This window comes from Paramisgurnus dabryanus, chromosome 15, assembly GCF_030506205.2.
Source record: "Paramisgurnus dabryanus chromosome 15, PD_genome_1.1, whole genome shotgun sequence".
Classification (NCBI taxonomy): Eukaryota; Metazoa; Chordata; class Actinopteri; order Cypriniformes; family Cobitidae; genus Paramisgurnus; species Paramisgurnus dabryanus.
The window spans coordinates 26132850-26154961 of record NC_133351.1 but is presented as its reverse complement, the minus strand read 5'-3'; the positions used below and the strand labels follow the sequence as shown (position 1 = coordinate 26154961).

The window sequence follows — 22112 nt, the reverse complement described above, 5'->3', positions numbered from 1 at the left end:
AACAAATTGGAAAATCTATTGAGTTGTTTGTTATAGTTTATTCGACAGCTATTATGGTTTTATTTTATTTGTTTCCCTAATATACTACATCTCTTGCAAAATAATATATTTGGCAGTAGACCTTGTTTTCTAAGTACATGTGGCAAAAAATGTACAGCTATAAGATAATACGTGTTTTAGTTAACATTTCATTTATGGCTACATTTAAGCAGAGACAGTGAATGTTTTTTATGAACACGATGCAGGGCCCCCTCACAAAGTTGCTTAGGGCCCCCAAACATAACAACAGGTAGTATTTATAAGCTACTACTGCTAGAATACACTAATGCCTTAATACATCACTTTACGTCGTAATAAGGTGCTTGCACAAACGACTTATGGGGTCGTTTTTTTTTTTTTTTTTTTTTTGAGGAGAGTCTCTGAGCGTCTCTTTAATCATAAACCCTTTAAGCCCGCGATACACTGCACGATTATTGGCTGTCCCAGATGAAAGATTTTCATCGTGAAACAATCGCCGCGATTTCTGTTATCGTGGCTCTTCATCGGTGATCCTATGTCGTACAGTGAGAGAGGTTCAAAGACGGCCATTTTTCCGGTCTTGCGTCCAAAGATAACCTACGATAGTTTTCTGACAGTGTCAGAAATTCAGCATGATCACCGCACAGTGTGTTTGCTGCTACGACCTGCGTACTGGTATTTGTTTACCACGAGCGCATGCTTGTGACGTTGCGCAACGTGTGACGCTGCCGCTTCCGTGTCATCATCGTACAGTCTACATGCCTGTTGTACCCGAGTTTAAACAATGCATGTCTCACACTTTAGACGCGTGTGCACCAAACACATATTTTGACATGACGAGCCACACACATTCAATTTTATGGCAACCAGGTAACTTTCTTTTTTAAGTCGAACAAACAAATAATTTTTTATCAGATTGCAGACAGTGATATAAACTAAAACACCAATGTGGCCAATTTAATGGTTTTAATGGGCATTTAATTGATTGAAATGGAAACTATAACAGTCTTTGTGGGTCTCTTTACTGGAAGGTGTTGGGTATTATGGTGCACTGAAAAAAAATCTTTGCTGCCTTACATTTTTTTGCTTAATCAACTCAAATGTACAAGTCGTTTCAACTTTTTTCAACTATTATTCATCTTGACAAAAGATGAGATGCTGAGACTATCTGTACTCAAGATAAATAGAAAGCTGAAACAACTTGTAAATCTAAGATGATTAAACGAAAAAATAAAATGACACTGTGGGATCATTAAATTATTTTCTATGTCCCAAAATAAACTACAAAAAGGTTTTATAATGTTAAACGCTAATGTTTCCTAATGGTGTTTTAATGGAAACCCATATAATTTCTGTGTAGGTTTTTATTATTTTTTGAATATTAAATATTTCTCAGCCAAACTTCCTTTTTCGGAGAAAATTACATCAGCGCAAAAATAAGCTATGTGTTTTAAGACATCTAAGCGGGTAAAAAAACGCTTAATGGCTGAAAAACACTTAATACAGTAGCCTACCTTATAATCATGATATTAATAATGATGCACACCATGGTACCTTGGTGCCATGTAAATACCGTAGTACATAAATATGGCAATTTTTCAATCACTATTTTTATAAGCGCAGCTTATGAAGGGCAAAAAATAAAAATTATGGAGCGCAACAAACTCCATGACTCGTCAACAAACACCGGCCTTTGGTCTAAAGCATGTTACACGTCTGACAAGCAACTTATTGCAGGAAGCACAATGTGCCAATAAACAAGGTTTCCACATCATTCCCGTACCACTTGATTGCACATAATTATCCGAAAGCCTATGGCCCTACTTCACCACCAACCACCTGACACTCCATGGCAAAATGATGGGAGAAAAACTATGTGCACACATATAAACACAACATGTAATTTTGCCTGGTGGTGCTGAAAAGGATTGTTTACCGTAACCTTGTAATCAACCTGCCTAGCAGCTCCACCATTAGACACTATGAGAAGCCCAGTATAATCTGTGTCTAAAACAGAGACCCCCATCGCGGTCTCAGCGATGGAGCACAACGCAGGCCCCTCTGTGGTCCTCTCATCATTTGTTTTCAAGAAGCGCAATTTCCATTTCAGTTGGATTACACCTTTTAATGTATCGCAAGCTTTAAGAAGAGGAAAGGGGGAGGAGGGGAGGGGGTATTAAAAAAAGGAGAAAAAAGAAAACAGCATCTCTCATGCACTAGATCTCAAATGGGGCATTTGAGCCTTTGAGTGAAGAGGAGCAGATGAGTGCAACTGCAATTAAAATCAAAAGCCTCGCGCGGCGGAGCAACAGCCCTCGATAACCCTTTGTGTGCTGGTGAACCAATGGGAAGATGTGGGCAACTGGAAATGGGTCACATGGTGAGATATATACATGCCCTTTTATTTTCACCTCAGATGTTAAATATAAGTGGCATGAGGGCCACTTTGCTCATCTGAGGCGTTTGCTTAACTACAAATACAGAAATTTCAAAAGTTCAGCCAGAAATGAAACTTCTGTCCTCACTTTCTAATTCTTATGCCTGTGAGACTTTATGTTTAAGGTCACGTTCTTTCTGATCCCATTTCTGAACCCACGTCAGTCGCCAGCTAAGCTAACGGCAAGCTAAGCTGCTATCGAATCATAACACACTAAACAAACTACACAATCAGAACTCGATACGTATTTCTGAAGGAGGGACTTCATAGAACAAGGAAGACATCAGCCCGTTTTGAGGACAGTGAAAACAGCGATATACAGATAAGTAGATAAGTAGAATAAAATGTACACGTGAAACATGAACACATGTTATATTGCGCACTGTAAACACAATCAAAGCTTCAAAAACACAGAAAGAACGGGAGCTTTAATGTACTGGATGCTCTTGTACAGTAATGTACAGTAGGGTAGTGGTTCCCAATTTATTTCCTCATGTTTCCCCTCAGACAAGCATGTTGGCATGGAGCGAGCAAAATTGAATTGTGTATATTTAACTACCATATCTTGGCATTGCAAACATAAGATTTTGTTAAATGTGTATAAAACTATTAGTGTAACATTTTATGCATCTTTATTTGAGCTCAGATGACATCGGATCACCCGTGAACTTTGGCGCTCCCATAAGAAGGGTCTGGACTTCAGGTTGGTAGCCACTGCAGTAGGAAAGCAACTTTTGGGTACAGCACTTTTTGTTCCCAACCTTATAAAGGTACAAAGGTTGTCACTGGTACCCAATACGTACAGATGTATATACATGGTCCCTATTAGTAACTTTTAGGGGACATATCATGAAAATCTGACTTTTTTCATGTTTAGATGCTATAATTAGGTCCCCAGAACTTCTATCAACCTAGAAAATGTGAAAAAAGAACAACAAATGTATGCCTTTTTCTGAGTATGTATGGCTGGCAAAATTAAATTAAGGATTACTTTTAGTGTGTGTGTTTTTTTTTTTTGTAACTTTGGATCTTACAGTTTTTCTCAGTCCCTTTGGTACATTTCTCAAAACAATTTTTATAAATAGCAAAACATCATGGATTACCTGCAAAAGCCAGTCTCTCGCTCAAAATTCTTAGTTCTCTGGAGGGATGTTCTTGAAACTATGGCTAAAGTTTTGATGACAATTATTGTCAATTGTAGGTTACATTTTAGTGTATGTGGGAGTTTGATTGCAAGAGACTGGACAAGATTTACATTTACGCTTTTACTGTTTGTACTATAATTCGTTGACAGACCATGTCATTGCCATACAGAAAGGAAAAGACAGCACTGCATAACACAAAGAAAAAAAATAGTAGGAATGTGAACATATGACAATCTTCCTTAGGGAAAACTGTACATGCAGTGCTGTAGGAATTGCAGTGCAGTCTTACACCTTTTGACGTGTGGAAAGAATCTTTTAGATGTCATCACACACTGCATCCATGCCAGCCAGAAGGGTCATCTGTGTATCTGGCTGGTGATCATATACTTTCCATCTCCATGCTGAGAAAAATTCCTCAATGGGGTTAAGAAATTGAGAGAGGGAGAGAGGAACTCCATCAGCATCCTGTTGTGGGCCGCAAACCATTGCCTGATGATGTTGGTACTATCAGCAGCTCATCTCCAATAGGACCCCTCTCGTGTTCAAGGATGAGATCCCTGTAGAGAGTGTCTTAAAAGGTCAAAAGGTGATCTCTACTGTATGACGCAATCATCTGAATACAATTTTGTCCTTCCATTGTCAGACATTATAACATTGTGTTGTGCTCCAGATTTATATATACTTGCCAGTTCATGAGAAGGCAAATTCAGGATAGATTTAGAAAAAAGTATCGAAATGTATAGAAATATGCTTGACGTATTATGACAACTTGTTCATCAATTTTGCATGTAAAGACAATGAACTAATGCCGAGATGTTGTGGGGTGTGAGAATATTCAACAGAGTCCCATTATAATACATCTTGATCAACATGACATAAGCAACTGTTAATGTAAACAGCAGAAAATTGTACATAGTCATTTGCATGGATGAAACAAAGCATTTGCAACTTCTTCAAAGAAATGAGAAACTGCTTTTTGGGACACAATGATGTGAAAATTAAACAGGTAGTTTTGAGAATTTCAATTCTGATCTGAGAAATATATCGCAGTACTGAGAAAAACTGAGTGACATACTTTCATTATGGAAACAGCGACCATTTTTCACAAAGCTTGAAATTTTATATTTTTGACCATTTATGCCCCTGTCTGTGAAATCCAGGCTAAAGTCTCATAATCTAATGATGAGATGAGGAGAACCAAAGGTTGATTTCACTTTGATTTCAATCTTTGACATGACCTTACTCAAGATTTAAGATATCAAGGTTATTTTTCACAGATTGTTCTTAACATTATGTAGGATGATTTTATGTAAAAAAACAAAAAATTACACAAATTACTTTAGCTGGGTTTTCACAGACTGGCTCACATTTTGATGTGTGCATTACAAATAATAAAACATTGTATTAGAGTAACACTGAGCCGAAATCATAAAATAGTACCAGATTATTCTCTTCCAATCCATGAATGCTTTCAACCCAGTCAAACAAATTTGGGGCTTTTATTCTTACCTAAGCAGCTTCATGCCCATGCCACAGTTCATTTTGAATTATAAGTCTTAATTATTTGCCCGTGCTCCGCATTAATACGTGCATTAGCATAGCCTATTGTTTATTCATTATTTCCAAGCCGTTTCTGAAATTATGTTAAATCAGTTCTAAACAAAGAGCAGTCTTTAATAAGACTTGCCATTTTGTTTCATGCAAGTCAAATTCTTGCAAGATTCTGAGGGGCAAAATGAACTAAATCTAACTAAACGTCAAAAGAGATTACAAAGCTTTATATAAATAGGGCTTCAGGAAAACTTGAAAAGGGGTAGAGCGCAAACACAGCGCAAAATATATTCTTGTGTAAGCTTAGCAATGTTGGGAGTACATGAAAGAGTTCAATTGTGACAGTGTTCAGGAGTGACATAAATCATTTAAACTTACATTTCACCTTCAGTAAAGGATTATAGCTTGTGAAGTTGTGAATCAATAGTAAATATCTGCATGCAAGTGAAAGATGATTTGCATGAATCTGCTTTGAGTCTTATTTTATAAACTTTTATTACTGTATGTGCTTGTGTTGTGTGCTATTCTATTCTATTCAGTAAGTATTAAATTTTTCCTCCCTTCCTTTATCATGAGTGAATGCTGTCATTTGAGATGTGTGTGACAATATAAAATCAAAGCAATTTCAGGGAAAATCAACTTTGTCTTTAGCTTATGATAAATAGCTTATAAAACTTTGAAGAAATGGACAAGATGTGACAAATGTGACCCTGTCTGTGAAATCCAGGCTAAAGTCTCATAATCTTATTCCTTTTTTGGAGCATCAAAGTTTGATTTAAATTATTGATTTCATTTTAAGTCTTTGACATGACCTTACTCAGTCAGTCAATAAATATATCAAGGTTATATTCTCACAGAATGTTCTTTATATTATGATGACTTTATGTAGAAAACAGGAAATTACAAAAATTTTAACTTGGTTTTCACAGACCGGGACACAAATGTAAAATGTCTGAATTCATATTTAAATCTTTTCCTTTGATTTTTCAAGGTCACTTACAAAATCACAGAAATACCTAAAAAGCAGAAAAACTTAAGCAACATTTCCTATTTAATCTTTATTGCACTGATATTACATTGATGTTTAAGAGATAAATCACAGATATTAAATCGTATTTGTGACTTTTCCTATGGGGTGTTGATACTCAAAATGACTAGTAAAGTTAATGTTTATACTGTAGCTAAAATTCTAGGCTTAGTCTGTGTTACGTATGAGTACATTGATTTTTGTAATCATATAAGTACAAAGTTGTGTGTGTTTTCTAATGTTGTGTTTGAAACAATGATACAAATTTTGAAGCATGAAGCTGTGTATGAGGTCTTGAGGTCAGGTACCGTTCTGTTGCAGTCTTTCACAGTATTCAGTTTACTGTTGTGAACTTATGCTCATTATCATGTATTACATTATATAACCTAATCATGTGGAACTATACAACAATCACCAGGGACTGTGACAAACTAATGACATTTTACCCAGACTTGTACATCCAGCCGTGCACACATACATGCATGTATTGACATTGCTTCTTTAGGACGAGGTCCATATTTAATTTCACGTAATGAATTCACTGACTGACTGATTCATACTTCCCTCCTAGAAAAAACCTTTAGAAAGACAGATTTGTTAAAATGCACATTTTGTGTATCTGCAGTGATTTGAAGATCCTGAAGCGGTGCATTTGGATCCAAACATCTGGTACCAAGGGGTTTGTGTACTGTAAACATATATGCCTGTGAGCCCAAGTTCACATGAACAGAAAAGGCAGAAATGTTTGTTCGCTTGCAAGCATAGCATGTGTATATGTGTACTGTATTTGCATACATATTTGCATAAATGGAAAAAATAAATATTTATTCATAGTTGTATATTAACTGATGTCTGATGCTTCACTTAAACACTGATATTACATATAGGTCTACTTTTGTACTGTTGTGAAGTAGTTTTGGCTGTACCTTGATTTCTCATGTAACAGTGACCTCTAGTGGCAAAATGTAAGGTGACACTACAATTTCTAAAGGAAACAAGTATGGATTTATAAAATAAATAATTAATAAGGTGCTATTATGAACATGCAAATGACGGTCATCTGTTTTACAAAGTCAAATCATAATTATGATATGTTTTGGTAAGGTTATTTAGGGCCCATCTTGCAGGTCATGTGTTAACTGCAGCCCTCCTTTAAAAAAATAAAAAAGGGTCAAACTCATGCATGGCAAAACTCATGACCAAAATCCTTACCATCTGCAGCTTATACACATTAGCAGTGTTCTGATCTACAGCACTCATAGATGAACACTTAGTTTGGTTCTCATGTGTAATATGATCCTAAATCTTTAAATAGCACACCATCCAGCATTGCAGGAGGTGTACAGCTGGCTCTAGTGAAACTTAATACATACACAGACATACTGAAGAGTGACAGTCAAACATATACAAACACGCAGAAATAGATACACAGACTCTGAGTGAATTCTCATGCGGACGATTTGGAAAAACACTGATCATGAGATCATGCTGTGCCCGCAGACATTTTTGAAAACATTTGTTGGTGATATGCATACGTGTTTCACGTGTGGTCATAGAGCGTGAGAGCATACAGCAAATATTGTACAAACAGCTGTCATATAGATCATGCCATATAGATGGGTCATACTGTACACTACAGTATCTCTAAGCATTTCGGCTGTTATAACACCTGTTAGTTTCTTGTATTCAGACTAACTCTGAATCTCATACTGTGTTGATATCTATAAACTGTAGCATACACTCTCAGAAAATAAGGTACAAGAAGGTACAAAAGTTGTCACTGGGAAAATACCTTTTCAAAAAGTAAAGATGCCTCAAAGTTACACACTGGTACAGAGATATATACTGGTATGTCAATGGTACATATTAGGACTTTTTAAAAAGTACCATCCCAGTGACAACTTTTATACCTTATTTCTGAGAGTGTACTGTAGGAGCGAGTGCTTTGTCTGATTTGCATGGAATCCTACTGTAAATACACAGCAAGCAATTGCCATCATTTCAACGTCTATGTTAACTTTAGACCCAATCAGCCTCATCTCATTTTACTAGTTGTTATAGTAAAAAAACAATAACGAAACCCCACCGCTAACCCCAACATCACTGGGACAAAAGCAAATTGTGCAAAAATGTACAAATGTTGCCATACGAATTAATACAAATTAGCCACATAAAATCCGTAAGAATTGCCATGAAGACCCGATATAGTCCAGAAAAACCCATTTGTAGAGGCAAAATAACCTTGAATTTATGTTGTTTTTAACTACTTTATTTACTTAATTTTATTTCTATTTGGGGGGGCTGTTTCATTTATTTTTGGATTACATATCTATTAAATAATCACTGACTGACTTTTGGTATGGGTTAGGATGCATTTGTTTTGTGGGTGGGGTGTCGTTATCATTTTATTTTATGATAATCATACGTTTTTGCACGATTAACTTCGTATGAATTCATACAAATTAGCCAACTCGTAAAATATGTAGAATTCTTGTGAGGTCGGGCTGGTTTTATAGTATAAACAATTACGGAGACATTTTTCTTTTTAAATTAATCCTTTAATGAATCTTGAAATATCACATGCCAATTGTAATTCTTAGCACCATTACAGTTATTTACAAAGGTAATATGGCACAAAACATTTATTTTCCCCACAATTTTTTTTGGATAAGTAAAATTAAAGATTTTTAGAACCATTAAGATGTATTACTTTGTGACATCAGTTTTCAGTTACCATATTCATGTTTTCTTAGTAGAATAGAATAAATACTATATAGGCTTCCAAACATTTTACTTGGATTTCCTTTTTCTCAAAAGTGATTATCATTAGAATCATGTTATGCAGCTTTTTAATATACAATTGATCTTATTCTGGAAGTAAAAAAGCAACATTGAATACTACATCAATATAAAGAAAGAATAAAGAAATATTCCAAAAATGTTTATATACAGGGAATTAATTTTATTACACTTATTAATTTACCAATGCAAAAAATCTTAATGGTTCTGTAACATGCTTTAATTTCTGTACACTGTCAGAAAAAAACAGGCCTTATAGCTGTCACTGGAGCGGTTCTCTTTCAAAACGTACACCTAAATAGTTCATAATAGTACCTCAGGGGTACATATACATACCAAATATATATCTTATTAAATGGTACATATTAGGGCCTTTTTAAGGAGTACTGCCCGACAGCTAGGGATCATTTTTTTGACTGTTTTTCTGATGGTGTAAACTAAACTTTCTTATTCCCTTACTTTGATTTTGAAGTGAAATGTCCATTCAAACATATTTAAAAGGATTTATCCTAGAGCAGTGGTTCTCAAACTTTTTCAGCATGCGGCCCCCCTTGTATACGATGCATCCCTTCGAGGCCCCCCACAGAAAATGTATGACATAAAACATTCCAAAACTTTAAATTGGAATAAAAAAAACATATTTAATTATTCAATGTACTGTTGGTTAGTAGCCTTATTTTTCTGACATTTAATTACACAGAATTTATGATAAATTAATTAATTTTATTAAATTTTATTAAACCGGGGCCCCCCCTGGCACCATCTCAGAGCCCCCAGTTTGAAAACCACTGTCCCACTGTCTTATCCCAGCATATCTCAGCCTAAAGGATTTATGACCTGTTTTGACTGGATTATTTTGAGTGACATTCACCCAAAATATCCAATATATGTGTTTTGCTGTTTAAACAAGCTGCATACATTAAACAAAGTTTCAGGTTAGCTGAGTATATCAAACTACAATGCTCTCTAATACAACTGTGTAGTTCATTCAAAGCCAGTGGACAAAAAATCCTTTAAAAAAGCCAGAAAATCAACATTTAAAAAGCGAAGCAAATAAAACAATGCATACTTAAAGTTCAAGCAGACATAAATAAGTCTACTGTTGTTCCAGGCATAATAAAAAATGCAGCAGTTCATAAATGACATTTACCATCATGTAATGCTTTGTGCAATGCAATTATACATGAACACTCACACAAACATGTGATCCCAAACCATCCATGATTTATGTTTACAGTACTGCTTACAGCCCACGGGTTAGCAATGATATTAAAACAACATTTGCAAAATTCAAAGGCATGTAACAGTTAACCATATAAGCCAAAGCATCCTCAGAGGTTTTAGATCAGTAATTATTAATTGGCCAGATATGTTCTCTTTTAATAGTGGATATCTTAATGTACAATATCTTGAACATACAATACCATTCCTCTGTTTTATGGGGTTTAGGTGTAACTTTTCTGGATTGCACGACCAATGGCTAAGAAAAGAATACCAGCCAGTAAACAGAAGAACACACCCACAGGAGCAAACATGAAGGAGAGACCGTAACTCATATCAAGTGCAAAATATTGGCACTTATGATTTGTCTGATAATCATAATACAAGCCCATCACATCCAGAGCATTTAGCCAGATAACATACATCACAGTCACAACAAGAAAGAAGAAACCTGGAGAAAAGAGACAGCATAGAGAGTTGAAGGAGTGGATAGTGATAGAAACATATAAGTGAATTGCATTGATCAACATGCATTACTGATGCTCTGTTTGATCATGTGTTTATTTTGATGGTAATAATATTTCTGAATTAAAATTCTTTTAAAAAACAAAAACAAAAAATCCTAAATTAAATCATGGTTCACAGTGCATTAGGCTAGTTGCACATGCAATGCTACCACTAACCACAGGAATCCTAATGTCTACTGAAATGCTTGCTTTCATAGACATCAGTTTTGGGGCTTCCTAAAAAAGTAATTCACTTAGTATTACTTCACAAAAACTTACCGGAAATGAGGTAGAGTCCACCCCCTGCTTTATAAAGACAATGACTGGTAAACGGGGCTGCACATATGATAATGAAACCACCAGCCACCACTGCGACCACACCCACCAACATGGAGACACTCCAGAAGCCTCTGTAGACTAAATAATAATAAAAATTAACACAGGCCAGTACGTTTTACAGTTACAGTAGCTTATACCCTAGTATAGTAAAGTTGTACAGTGATTCGCACAAAGACTTTTGTAAACAATAATGTCACTATAGACCTTCACAGTCAGTGTAGAAGTGAAGCAGGATATTTAACATTAATTAATGACTTGATTTTATCCATAAGCTGTCACTGGGGGTGGTATTATTTTACAAAGTATACTTTTGTACCTAAAAAGTGAAAATTAGTACTTCAAATGTTCTAAATTATTACATATCGGTACCTGAATGGTACATATTTGGACCTTATTAAATGGTACTAACTGAAGTATCAAACTAGACAAACTGAATAGACTGAATAGTTCAAAAGTGCAGTAAACAATAAGAAAAAAGCTTAAATGTAAAAAGTCTTACTTATGGCAGACTGATAACTGGTGGAGTTGTAGGTCTGGTCAGGAATAGGAAACGGGAGCAGAAATGCAATATTGCATACCTTTGCATGTGCCAGATTTTCTGAAGGAAGAATAAAAAGTGGTGCATTAATACAAGTTTTTAAATGTTTTGTTTATTGTAATGTAAAATTTGGTAACGCTTTAGATTACAGCCCGGAAAGTACTGGATAAGTACAGGGAATTTACAGCGTATGTTTCTGTAATTATAGTTTACTTATGAAGTACGTACGTGTAATTATAAGGGAACAATTTATAATATTTGGGGAATAAAAGGGTAACAACCAGGTAAAATACAAATAATATATGCAGTAAAGTACTGCATAAGTACAGCGAATTTACAGCATACATTTCTGTAATTATAGTGTACTTATAAAGTACATACGTGTAATTTTAAGGGAACAATTTATAATATTTTCGGAACAAAGGAGTACCAAGTGCCACTTTAATTTACAGCCCGCATATGTTGTATTTACTCTGTAACTACGTGAAACAAGGGGGTAACAAGTTCCACTTTAATTTACAGCCCGCAGATGTTGTATTTACTCTGTAACTACGTGAAACAAGGGGGGTAACAAGTGCCACTTTGATTTACAGCCCGCAGATTCTGTACTTACTCCTACTACGTGAAACAAGGGGGTAAAATTTTTTGACTTTGAATTTTTTAGACTGTAACAACACAAAACAATGGTATATTTACACAGTAACTACAGAAAATACACTATTAGAAAGGATGTGTTAATTTTTTACACATCTTTGTGTGTTAAGTTTTTAAAACATTATGTGTAATTTTATCACATTATGTGTCATTTTGTGTTGATTTTGTGTTAAAATGACAGAAGTTGTGTTAAAAGTAACACAAAATGTGTTGTTTTCATAATAACACAGAGATGGGTGGATTCTGGGACAACGCATTTAGTGTGTCGTCCCAGAATCAACACTAATGTGTTGTTTTTAACACATTCGTTCTAAGAGTGTAGTTCTAGTTTTGCTTGCTTTGTTTTCACCATAGTTGTCTTGCCTATTTTTAATTTTGCTTGATGACCCAACAAATTCCTGTACTCTTTTTCTTTCTTAAGGTAAGTAACCTTTATTGAAAATTCTAAATAAATTGTATTGTATAGCATAAACACATTAACTGAATTTCAAGTTTTGTTGTTTAGTAATCTAAAATACTTACTGCATATATTATTTGTATTTTTCCTTGTTGTTACCCCTTTGTTCCCCAAATATTATAAATTGTTCCCTTATAATTACACGTACGTACTTTATAAGTACACTATAATTACAGAAATGTATGCTGTAAATTCGCTGTACTTATGCAGTACTTTACTGCATATATTATTTGTATTTTTCCTGGTTGTTACCCCTTTATTCCCCAAATATTATAAATTGTTCCCTTATAATTACACGTACGTACTTTATAAGTAAACTATAATTACAGAAACATATGCTGTAAATTCGCTGTACTTACGCAGTACTTTCCGGGCTGTAATCTAAAGCGTTACCTAAAATTTCTCAAAAGGACTTAAAAGCATCTTAAACTTCTTGATAGCCTTTTAAACCTGTTGTGACGTTCTGCAGGGCAACAGCTCACAGACCTTTGGTGTACATGTATATTTGTGTCTCACCCGGAGTTTCGAGGTCATTCAGCATGCGGGCAAAATAATATCTTTTCAAATACTATGAGCACTTTATACTTTCCAAAATAGCATCACACGCACAGCGTTATGTTTTTTGAAATCCTCCACCGTAATAGTTTTTGTTCTTGAAAAACCACAACTGATGTCAACCTATCCCTAGTCTCAGCCACAGACTGTTGGCTAAACGTCTGATGTTTTTCGTAAACTTTTCTGGAAACCCTGTGAGAATGTCAAAGTCGTCTTTGATTGGTTGAAATATACCGGATTTTCAGGAGATGGGAGTGTCGCGATTATTTTCGGTCCCTGGAAAACAAAGCCCTTACGTTCCATTGAGGAAGAGAATCAGTCGTGTTCACGTGAATAATAATGACCAGTTATCATGATCAGCTAAACATCGGATTCTCAAAAATATGCAAAGTTCGCGGCAAAGACTGTCTAAAAGACGTCCAAGAGTTTTGCCTGAGGCAGTTAGTGGAGTCAAAAAGTTTGGTTCTCCTGAATTGCTTGTAGGTGTTACAAAGCGAAGAGATATGCTTCAAACAGACGTTTAATGGGAGCGTCTCATTGGTGTGGCTGTTGATGAAGTGCACAACATTGTGGTGAGTAATGTTGTTTATTTAGATGCTATTCGGTTGGCTTGTTATTTCAATAGCTGACTTGATGCAAACCGGCTCGTTATTGTGGGTAGTCCGAAATGTGACGCTAGACAAAACAAATTGTGATTGGTTGTTTGACATGTCGGTCAAACAGCTCGTGGGCGGGCTTTGTCCAGAAAAAGCAGCGAAAAACACCAGACCTTCAGTATTGAAGGTTTGGCTATGCGAGACTAACATATCCCCATAAGATTGTTTTGGTAATTTTGTCCATTCCCCAAATACGACCAACACATGTTAGCGCCTCTACCGGCAGCAGGTGAAACTTAATAAATTAGGGTATGAAATGATATATTGGGGTGTATTTTTGCTATGATGACATGCACTGGGATATGATTTTCAATGTAAACCACCAGGATTAGTTGTATTTATAATAGCATACATATAACAGTCACAGCTTTTTCAAAAAGTACTTAAAATATTTCAAGTTTACCGAGGTCAACAGATCGACTTAAAATCAATAAAAACGATGAAAATCGTGACTGATTGCATCATTACGTCAGCTAAGAATGTGAAGCTGTAGGTTTTTTTTGTCAATTTATGCAATAATAAATACCTGTGACTGTAATTTTACTTGTTTGTTGTGTTTTATGTGGTTGACTGGTTAAGTGGTTGGGTTTAGTGCAGGGATACTTAATTCCGGTCTTGGAGGGCCAGTTTCCCACAGTGATTGATTAGGGTTGGTAATAAACTCTGTGGTACACCGACCCTCCAGGACTGGAATTGAATAGCCCTGGTTTAGCGTAAGGGTGGGGTTAGATGCTCCAAAATATCTTTAAAACCATAAATGTTTATGAAACTAGGCAAAAACCTTAAAACGTAACTACAGGTTGTATTAGCTGCTGGCCGCTAGAGGGCATTAATTCCTTACACGTACCTTGAGGTCAAAATATGGTGCTTGTACAAACAAACTATCAGGTCGTTATTTCTGGAGGACAGTTTCACTGATGTACATAATGCTATATTATAAAATCTAATTCCTCACCAAACCAGAAATTCCACAAGTTGTCATCCCTGCTCATTTTGTCTTCAAAGGAACAACGCCAAAAAAAACCCTCATGGTGAAAGGTGATGTTCTGATGGTCTTGATTACTATCCACTGGATCATCTTTCTGTGAGGGAGCAGAGAAGAGGTCATGGATCAATGGACACCTGTTCTGGAGCCAGTAAAATTATTACATTTATAAACACTGCTTGACTGTCTTGGTCTTTGGGTGGGATCTTGTAATTCATGTTTCAAAGAAATGTAAGTCAAAGAGCAGTGACGGCCGGTGACTTCTCTTCCGAGGGGCGCAAATTTAAAATATGTGCTCATCATGTCAAACTATATGGTTGGTGCGTCATGTGAACCATTTGCATTATGCGTCATGTCAAAATACGAGCCTGCTGCACATGCGTTGAAACGGTTTATGAAAAAAGATGCGTTCAAGTTCACAAAATACTCGTAAGACACTAACTTAACACTAAACTCTGATTCCACATGAGATCAAGCGAGTATCTGGCAAACATAGAGTGTCTTTTTTATCTGCAGCAGGCACGTATTTTGACATCACGCGTGATGCACATAGGTTCACGACACACCAAACACATATTTTGACATGACGAGCCACACAATGGGCTAAATACATGTTGTGACGAGCTTTGCATCGTGAGTCCTTGAAAAAAAAGTCTGGGTATAGATTCAGATGTTCCGGATCGATTCAATTTCGATTCATAAGCTGTCGGATCGATTCGATTACGATTCTCGATTTGATTACGATTCTCGGGCCGATTTTATACTCGATTCTCGATTCAACTCAATGAATATAGATTTAATAAAATACTTTATTTATTAAAAAAACAGTGAACATAAGTTTACAAGTGGGTAATTAATCAAAAGAAATTAAGAGCCACCAACCTGTATATTGCACTTTTTTTATTTTAGGTACACTTGGGTACATTAAAACAGAACCCATCTCTATTTTTCAAATGCATACAATTATGTTAAATACAATAAAATTTTGGTGCAAGATGAAAAATGCATGCTGAAAAAGTCAAAACAGTCGCATTCCTTGATCAAACAGGATCATTTTATTTACATAAATAAATAAAAAGGATCAGGTTATTACATAAAAAAAATCGATTCGTGGCCTTTGTGAATCGATTTTTAATTGACCACGATATTAAAAACGATTAATCGAAAAATCGACTACTGGCCACCATTGTCAAAAAATGTTTGGTTGGTTCCACCGCCTTGCAGATTTTACTGTATAATACTGCTTTATTAAATTACATATGTTGTTTAAAAAATGCTTGAGCTAGTACTCTTCATTTATATAGCTTTCATGGATTCACAGACCGCAAAAAATATGCAATTACCAATTTTTTTTGGGTTTAATGAAAAAGTAATGTTAATGTATACTAATTACTGTTGGCTGGGAGTAAAAAGAAATGATTACTTTTGAAAGAAGTAACTGTAAATTTAATGTTTTGAGTAACAAGCCCAACACTGTCTATATAGGCCATATTTTCACAATGTTAAAGCTTGACCAGATTGTCCAAATGCAGCTTGGAATCTAATGAACATCGGAGCCCATCTCAGCTATCCTATTTCAAAACACAGCTATGAAGTTTAGGCAGGATTTTCCAGAGTATACGCTGTCAGAAAGAAAGGTCAAAATATGTACCCCAGCTGTAACCAGGCCTGTACCATTTCAAAAAGTAAAGATTTGCACCTAAGGAGTTCATAATAGGCACATAGTACAGTAGGTTTTGGTTACAAATGTATACATGTCTGTACCTCAAGGTACATATTAGGACCTTTTTAAAGGGTACTGCCCCAGTGACAGCTGCGGTACATATTTTGACTTGTGGTTGATAGAAAAGCATGAAGATTATACAGTAGAGTTTTTTTCTAAAAATTATCCATTCACAGTTCATTGGAAATCATGTTTTTCCGATCCTTTCTGCAACTTATCCAAGTATTAAAACAACTACAGTGTAACCACTTTGAATTATCCAGCATTAATTCATAACTTTTTATCAATCAGATCCATCTCGCCATGCCAAAGATATGTTTTAGAATGAACATGCAAGCGAGCATGTCCCTTCCAAACCAAATTTATGTGTGACTCCTATGAATAGACATTGCATTGAGATTCCAGTTTCATTGCTCAATATGAAGTGTAGTATCACACGGCAGCATGTGATAATCTTTTTTATAGCTACACAAAGTGTGTAAATAGTGATGTACAGGGACTGTCATATGATTGCTGAGACCCAAATAGGACCATGAGTGCTTGAATAGTTTAAATCGAAAAGCAAAAGGATTGTGCTAACATAGTTTACTTTACACTAAAAAAAGAAATGTAATTAAATAGATTATTCTGGAAAAAATCAGTTTTTATTTTTACATAGAGACTGTCTTGCTATATAGTCTTCTGATAATGTCTAATATCAATCTCTCTTTACTGTTAAGGAATAAAAAACGGCAGCACCCACCTTATACACTCCGTGTGGATTGCACGTCTCTGTTGCCAGAAGCCAATAGTCCGTGCCAAATGACAAGAGAATAAATAGTGTTGCCAAGGCACCGAAGAGCCCGGCGAAAAATAGTGCCACATGTAACTTCATGATGACAATACCAAGAGTGCAACTTTTTTTGACTGTCTCGTGTTTGTTTCAAATAGCCTCTCCTCTTTCCTGCATGAAACAGATTCAGAAATGATGTAACTCCTCACAGTCTGTGTGAAAATGTCAATTCTTCCTTCTGGTCCAGCTGCGCTATGTTTATAAATTATATGAACACAGTTGGCTGTTCCAGGACTCTTCCTTGCCACAGAGTCTTTGTGCGTGTGTGTCAAAAACCTGTCTTCCCCCCATCCAGAGGATTGGTGTCAGGGCTGGATCTGACATTTGATGGGGAGTGGGTTTCATGTATACAGACTCTTCTGTAGAGCTGCCAATTGGGCTATTTTGGTCTGTTGAGTGAAGGTGCCTGCTGCCTCTCACAGAGGAGTGGCTTGAGAATGGGAGAGGATTTCGGGAGACGTGTGGACCAAAATATCCCTGCAGGACAATCAGCTGAGGGAAAATGAAGGAAGACACTGGAGCTCAACATACTTACTAAAGGACTTTATAAACATGAAGATGAATCAGTGTTCATATATACACTCTACAAATATTCATCGACAATATATCTCTGCATCAACTATTCTGAATGGGTGTTATTGACTTACATTTTGATTCCTAAAAGAATGAAATAAAGTGAATTGTAATTGTCAATACACTAACATGGGAAAAGTTTCATTATATGTTGAGTGGGACATTTTGCACATGAGCACATAAATCAGTGACCAATTATCACTGTGCTGTGACTGAACGCTGCTCCACTGAAGAAAGCACAGTGCTGTCTATATCCAGCTGCGTATGTTCAGTCATGTTGATCTTTCATACTGTAGATTTGTTTTTTATTACTTTTTTCTAAATTCATAACAACATGAGCCAGTTATTGATATACAAAGTAAAGAGCTAAAAATAATTTGTCTTGGCAGAAAATGTGACACACACATACAAAAAATATTCTGACCCTATAATAAAATTTAACATAATTAAAATTTGCCCGCTCATTTAATCCATTACAATATCTTTTTTGGTTTTAATAAAACATATTAAGTGGTAACTAGGTGTATCACATATGTTTTAAATCAACCTATTTGAACTTGACTCATTCAAGTTGGGACGACATGATTTGAATGATTTGTGTTGTATTAAAGCAATACTGCTTAAAGAATTTACCGTTCACAACATTCTTTGCATGAGCCTGAATAATGCGAGTAAATATCCAACCAAGCTTTTTATCCGAACTTATGCTGTCAACAAAAGCATGACTGCAATGGATGAAACTGATTTTCTGCTTTTGATGTGTGAAAAATAAATGCATCAAGAAGACACAGCTCATCACTTAACACTTCAGACAATTGTCTCAATATGTTCACAATATATAGAAGAATTAAAATCCAAACATGTTGCTCTGTTGAGTTGGAAATTTTTTATTTTATTTTTTTTTTTGGAAACCCCACTTCACATACTTAAATAGGTCCTGGAACCTATTTGAAGAAATGCACATTTTTTTCTCTTTTATAAGAGCAGGGCTCAACAAAAAGGACTGCACGGTGGCCCGGGGCAAGCGTAAGAGATGTTCGGGCCAGTAAAAAGTATTGTTATTTGCCCGATGGGGCCAGTGCTTTAACCTCAGTCACTAAAATATATTTTTACCAATATATTTAACATCTTGGAAGCAGACATTTACTTGGGTAAAAGTTGCGGTTCTAGGGAGGGTCAGTGCCCCTGTGACAACAAGCTTGGACCCCCTTTTGGCCCCCCTAAATGCGGGGTGTGAAATTATTTTTTGCGATCGTTGTTTTTTACATCCGTAATTAGACAGTAGCATAAACATGGTATTTGGCCTGTTAATGTCTTTAGTGCACACTGCAAAAAATGATTTTCAAGAAAAAAAAATCTTAGTATTTTTGTCTTGTTTTCAGTAAAAATATCAAAAAATTCTTAAATTAAATAGCTTTTTCTTGATGAGCAAAACGACCCAAGAAAATAAGTCTAGTTTTTAGACCAAAAAAATCAAATTTAAGTGATTTTATGCATAAAACATGTATTTAGGGTTTAAGAAAAAAATTTAAGATTTTTTTCTTACCCCATTGGCAGATTTTTTGCTTGTTTTATGCACAACATAACTTACATTTGATACATTTCGTCTAAAAACTAGACATATTAATATTTTATAATCATAATTAATATTATATAAATAATTATACTTAATTTTTTTGATATTCTTACTGAAAACAAGACAAAAATACTATGTTTTTTTTTCTTGAAAATCATTTTTTGCAGTGCAATGCGGAAAATAATATGACAAGAATAAGGTCTTAATGCAACTGGCCCCTCTAACAGTACAACTGGCCCCAGATTGGCCCCCCCAGTTGAAATGGTCTAGATCCGCCACTGGGTAAAACACGACGAAAGAAATTATTAAATATTTTGCACATTTGCTGTGCAAAACCGGGCCAGTATAAAAAAATCTTTGTGTTGAGCCCTGAAGAGTATTTCTTTTTACTTTCCTTGCCATTTTATTAATGAAATCTAAGTTTATAAAACTATATATACTTTATAACACTCTGTGGTGTATCATATCGAAATAATATTCATTGCTTGTCATTAGTTGGACTAAGCTGCTACAGCCAAATGACTTTGCACGACCCACCCTATCCCACTGTGCAATCCACAACTGGGTCCTGACCCACAATTTAAAAAACCCTGCCATAGAGGACACATATTCAAAATTAATAGGATCCTTTTTTATAGAAAAACAGGTAAGTTAGGCAATAGTTTCAATTGCTCCCAATTTAATCTTATTGTTGTCTGCAAGAAATATGTTACACTCATAAAAAAATAAGGATGCATATATTTGTAATAACATAGAAGAACCATTTGTGGCTAAAGGTTTCTATGAAGAAACTTTAACGTAAAAAACTGTTTCAGTGAAAAAAGTTTCTTTAGATTACAAAAAGGTACTTCCTGAAAGAAGAGATTTTATATCTCAATGTGACTATCCTGGTTAAACAAATTTAAATAAAATAAATAAATAAAGGGTTCTTTGAAAAACTTAAAATGGTTCTTTTATGGCATCACTGTGATAGCCCCAGTCCCAGAACGTTTGAACAGGGGTGCTATAACTATTGTACAGGGGGCACACTGTCAGTGCAAGACTGTGAAGAACCTTAAAAGCATTTTTTTTCTTCTTTTAAGAGTATAGATTTTAAGATAAAAATATATTAAGATAAATATGTAGATATTTTCTTTTAGATGAAGAGATTTTACAAGTGGGTGGTGGGTACACTGAAGGGATTTTTTTAGCATTAGGGGTACAGTACGGAACATTATGCAAGCTACAATTACAGCAGATGTGCGTTCATGATGGCAGGCATTAAAAGTTGTTGAGAGTAGTAAATTTAGGCACCTTAGTCACTGTCTATAATGACTGTCAGTGGCATGTCTGCATAGCAGAACAGAAGCAGATGAACAGCATGAACTTTATACAGAGTTCCTTGTGCAAGTAAACTTACCCCATCATGTTATAATACAAGGAAACCGCATCACTTTTATAATCCGGGCTTGGTAAGGACTATCAAAAGAAATATCAATTTAGCACACTTTGGTCTATTTTTGTGAGTCCATGTGAAAGTGTTTATGTAAACTAAACATCTCTGTATCAGCTGCAGCTCGTGACCCAGCATAAATTACTAAAGGCTCGTGACGATAAGAACCATTTTTACCACTAGATGGAGCTCGAGTTACAATATTCAATACAACAAAAAGGCAGCTGTGGTTGCAAAAACTCGAGTAAAAAATATAGTAAGCAGGTAAACAACTTTACAGTTTAAAACAGTGAACGTTTTTACTGTATTTAGCATTTCAACATAATTTTCTATTATTATGAAAACAATTTTTGTTACAATGTAGAATATTGCAAAAGTTAATAATAAGACGAAGTTTCATTTGGGGGGGACTTTACAGTTAAAATAAGAAGTTTAATATATAATACAAGTAAATTAACTAAATGTATAAATGAACTAATACAAATTTTTATTCTTCTCACTTTAACATAATAGATAAAGTACGGATAATTATCATCTTAATTATATATCCAACCCATGACTCTATATGGATAATTATAATTTAATTTATACATACATTTATACACAATAAAAATTATGTCATATTGTACTACATAATTAAATGTATTGTAGCCTAGTTATATTTTCCCATTGTCTACAACTGTAGCTAAAGGTGCTAATAAACTAAACAAATAGGCTATATGTAATATAAAGAAAAGATAAAAATTTAAAAATATTATTAAAAATATAAATAAGTTCAATAAAATACATTACCTTAACAGAAGACGATAATCTTAAATTGGACGACGTCCACTTTTCACGCTTTTATCGCTTTAACGCTTGTGTGATAAAAGTATGAATAACATTACTTGACCAACATTTTGCAATCACCAAAACATGGTAAATCACGTTCTTGGCTTGTTATGATAGTTGCTATTCGCATCTCGCAATTAAATTCAAATACAGCGCTATCGCTCCTCTACAAGTTTACCGGACTGTACCATAAAAGGGTCTATATTAAATTAAGTTAACGACTAGTTAACATGTCACAATGTGACACCCTGCATATT

At 35.1% G+C, this 22112-nt stretch overlaps 1 protein-coding gene across 1 annotated transcript; it reads right to left on the bottom strand.

Annotated features, from left to right (window-relative positions):
• Positions 1-8714: 8714 nt before the first annotated feature.
• On the bottom strand, positions 8715-17782 carry tmem182a (transmembrane protein 182a). Its single transcript, XM_065292911.2, has 5 exons — positions 17354-17782; positions 14859-14985; positions 11543-11641; positions 10984-11121; positions 8715-10649 (listed from the first exon to the last, which is right to left on the bottom strand). Exons 1-5 carry the CDS (start codon positions 17483-17485, stop codon positions 10423-10425), a joined length of 723 nt encoding a protein of 240 aa, XP_065148983.1. The 5' UTR covers positions 17486-17782; the 3' UTR covers positions 8715-10422.
• Positions 17783-22112: the final 4330 nt, after the last annotated feature.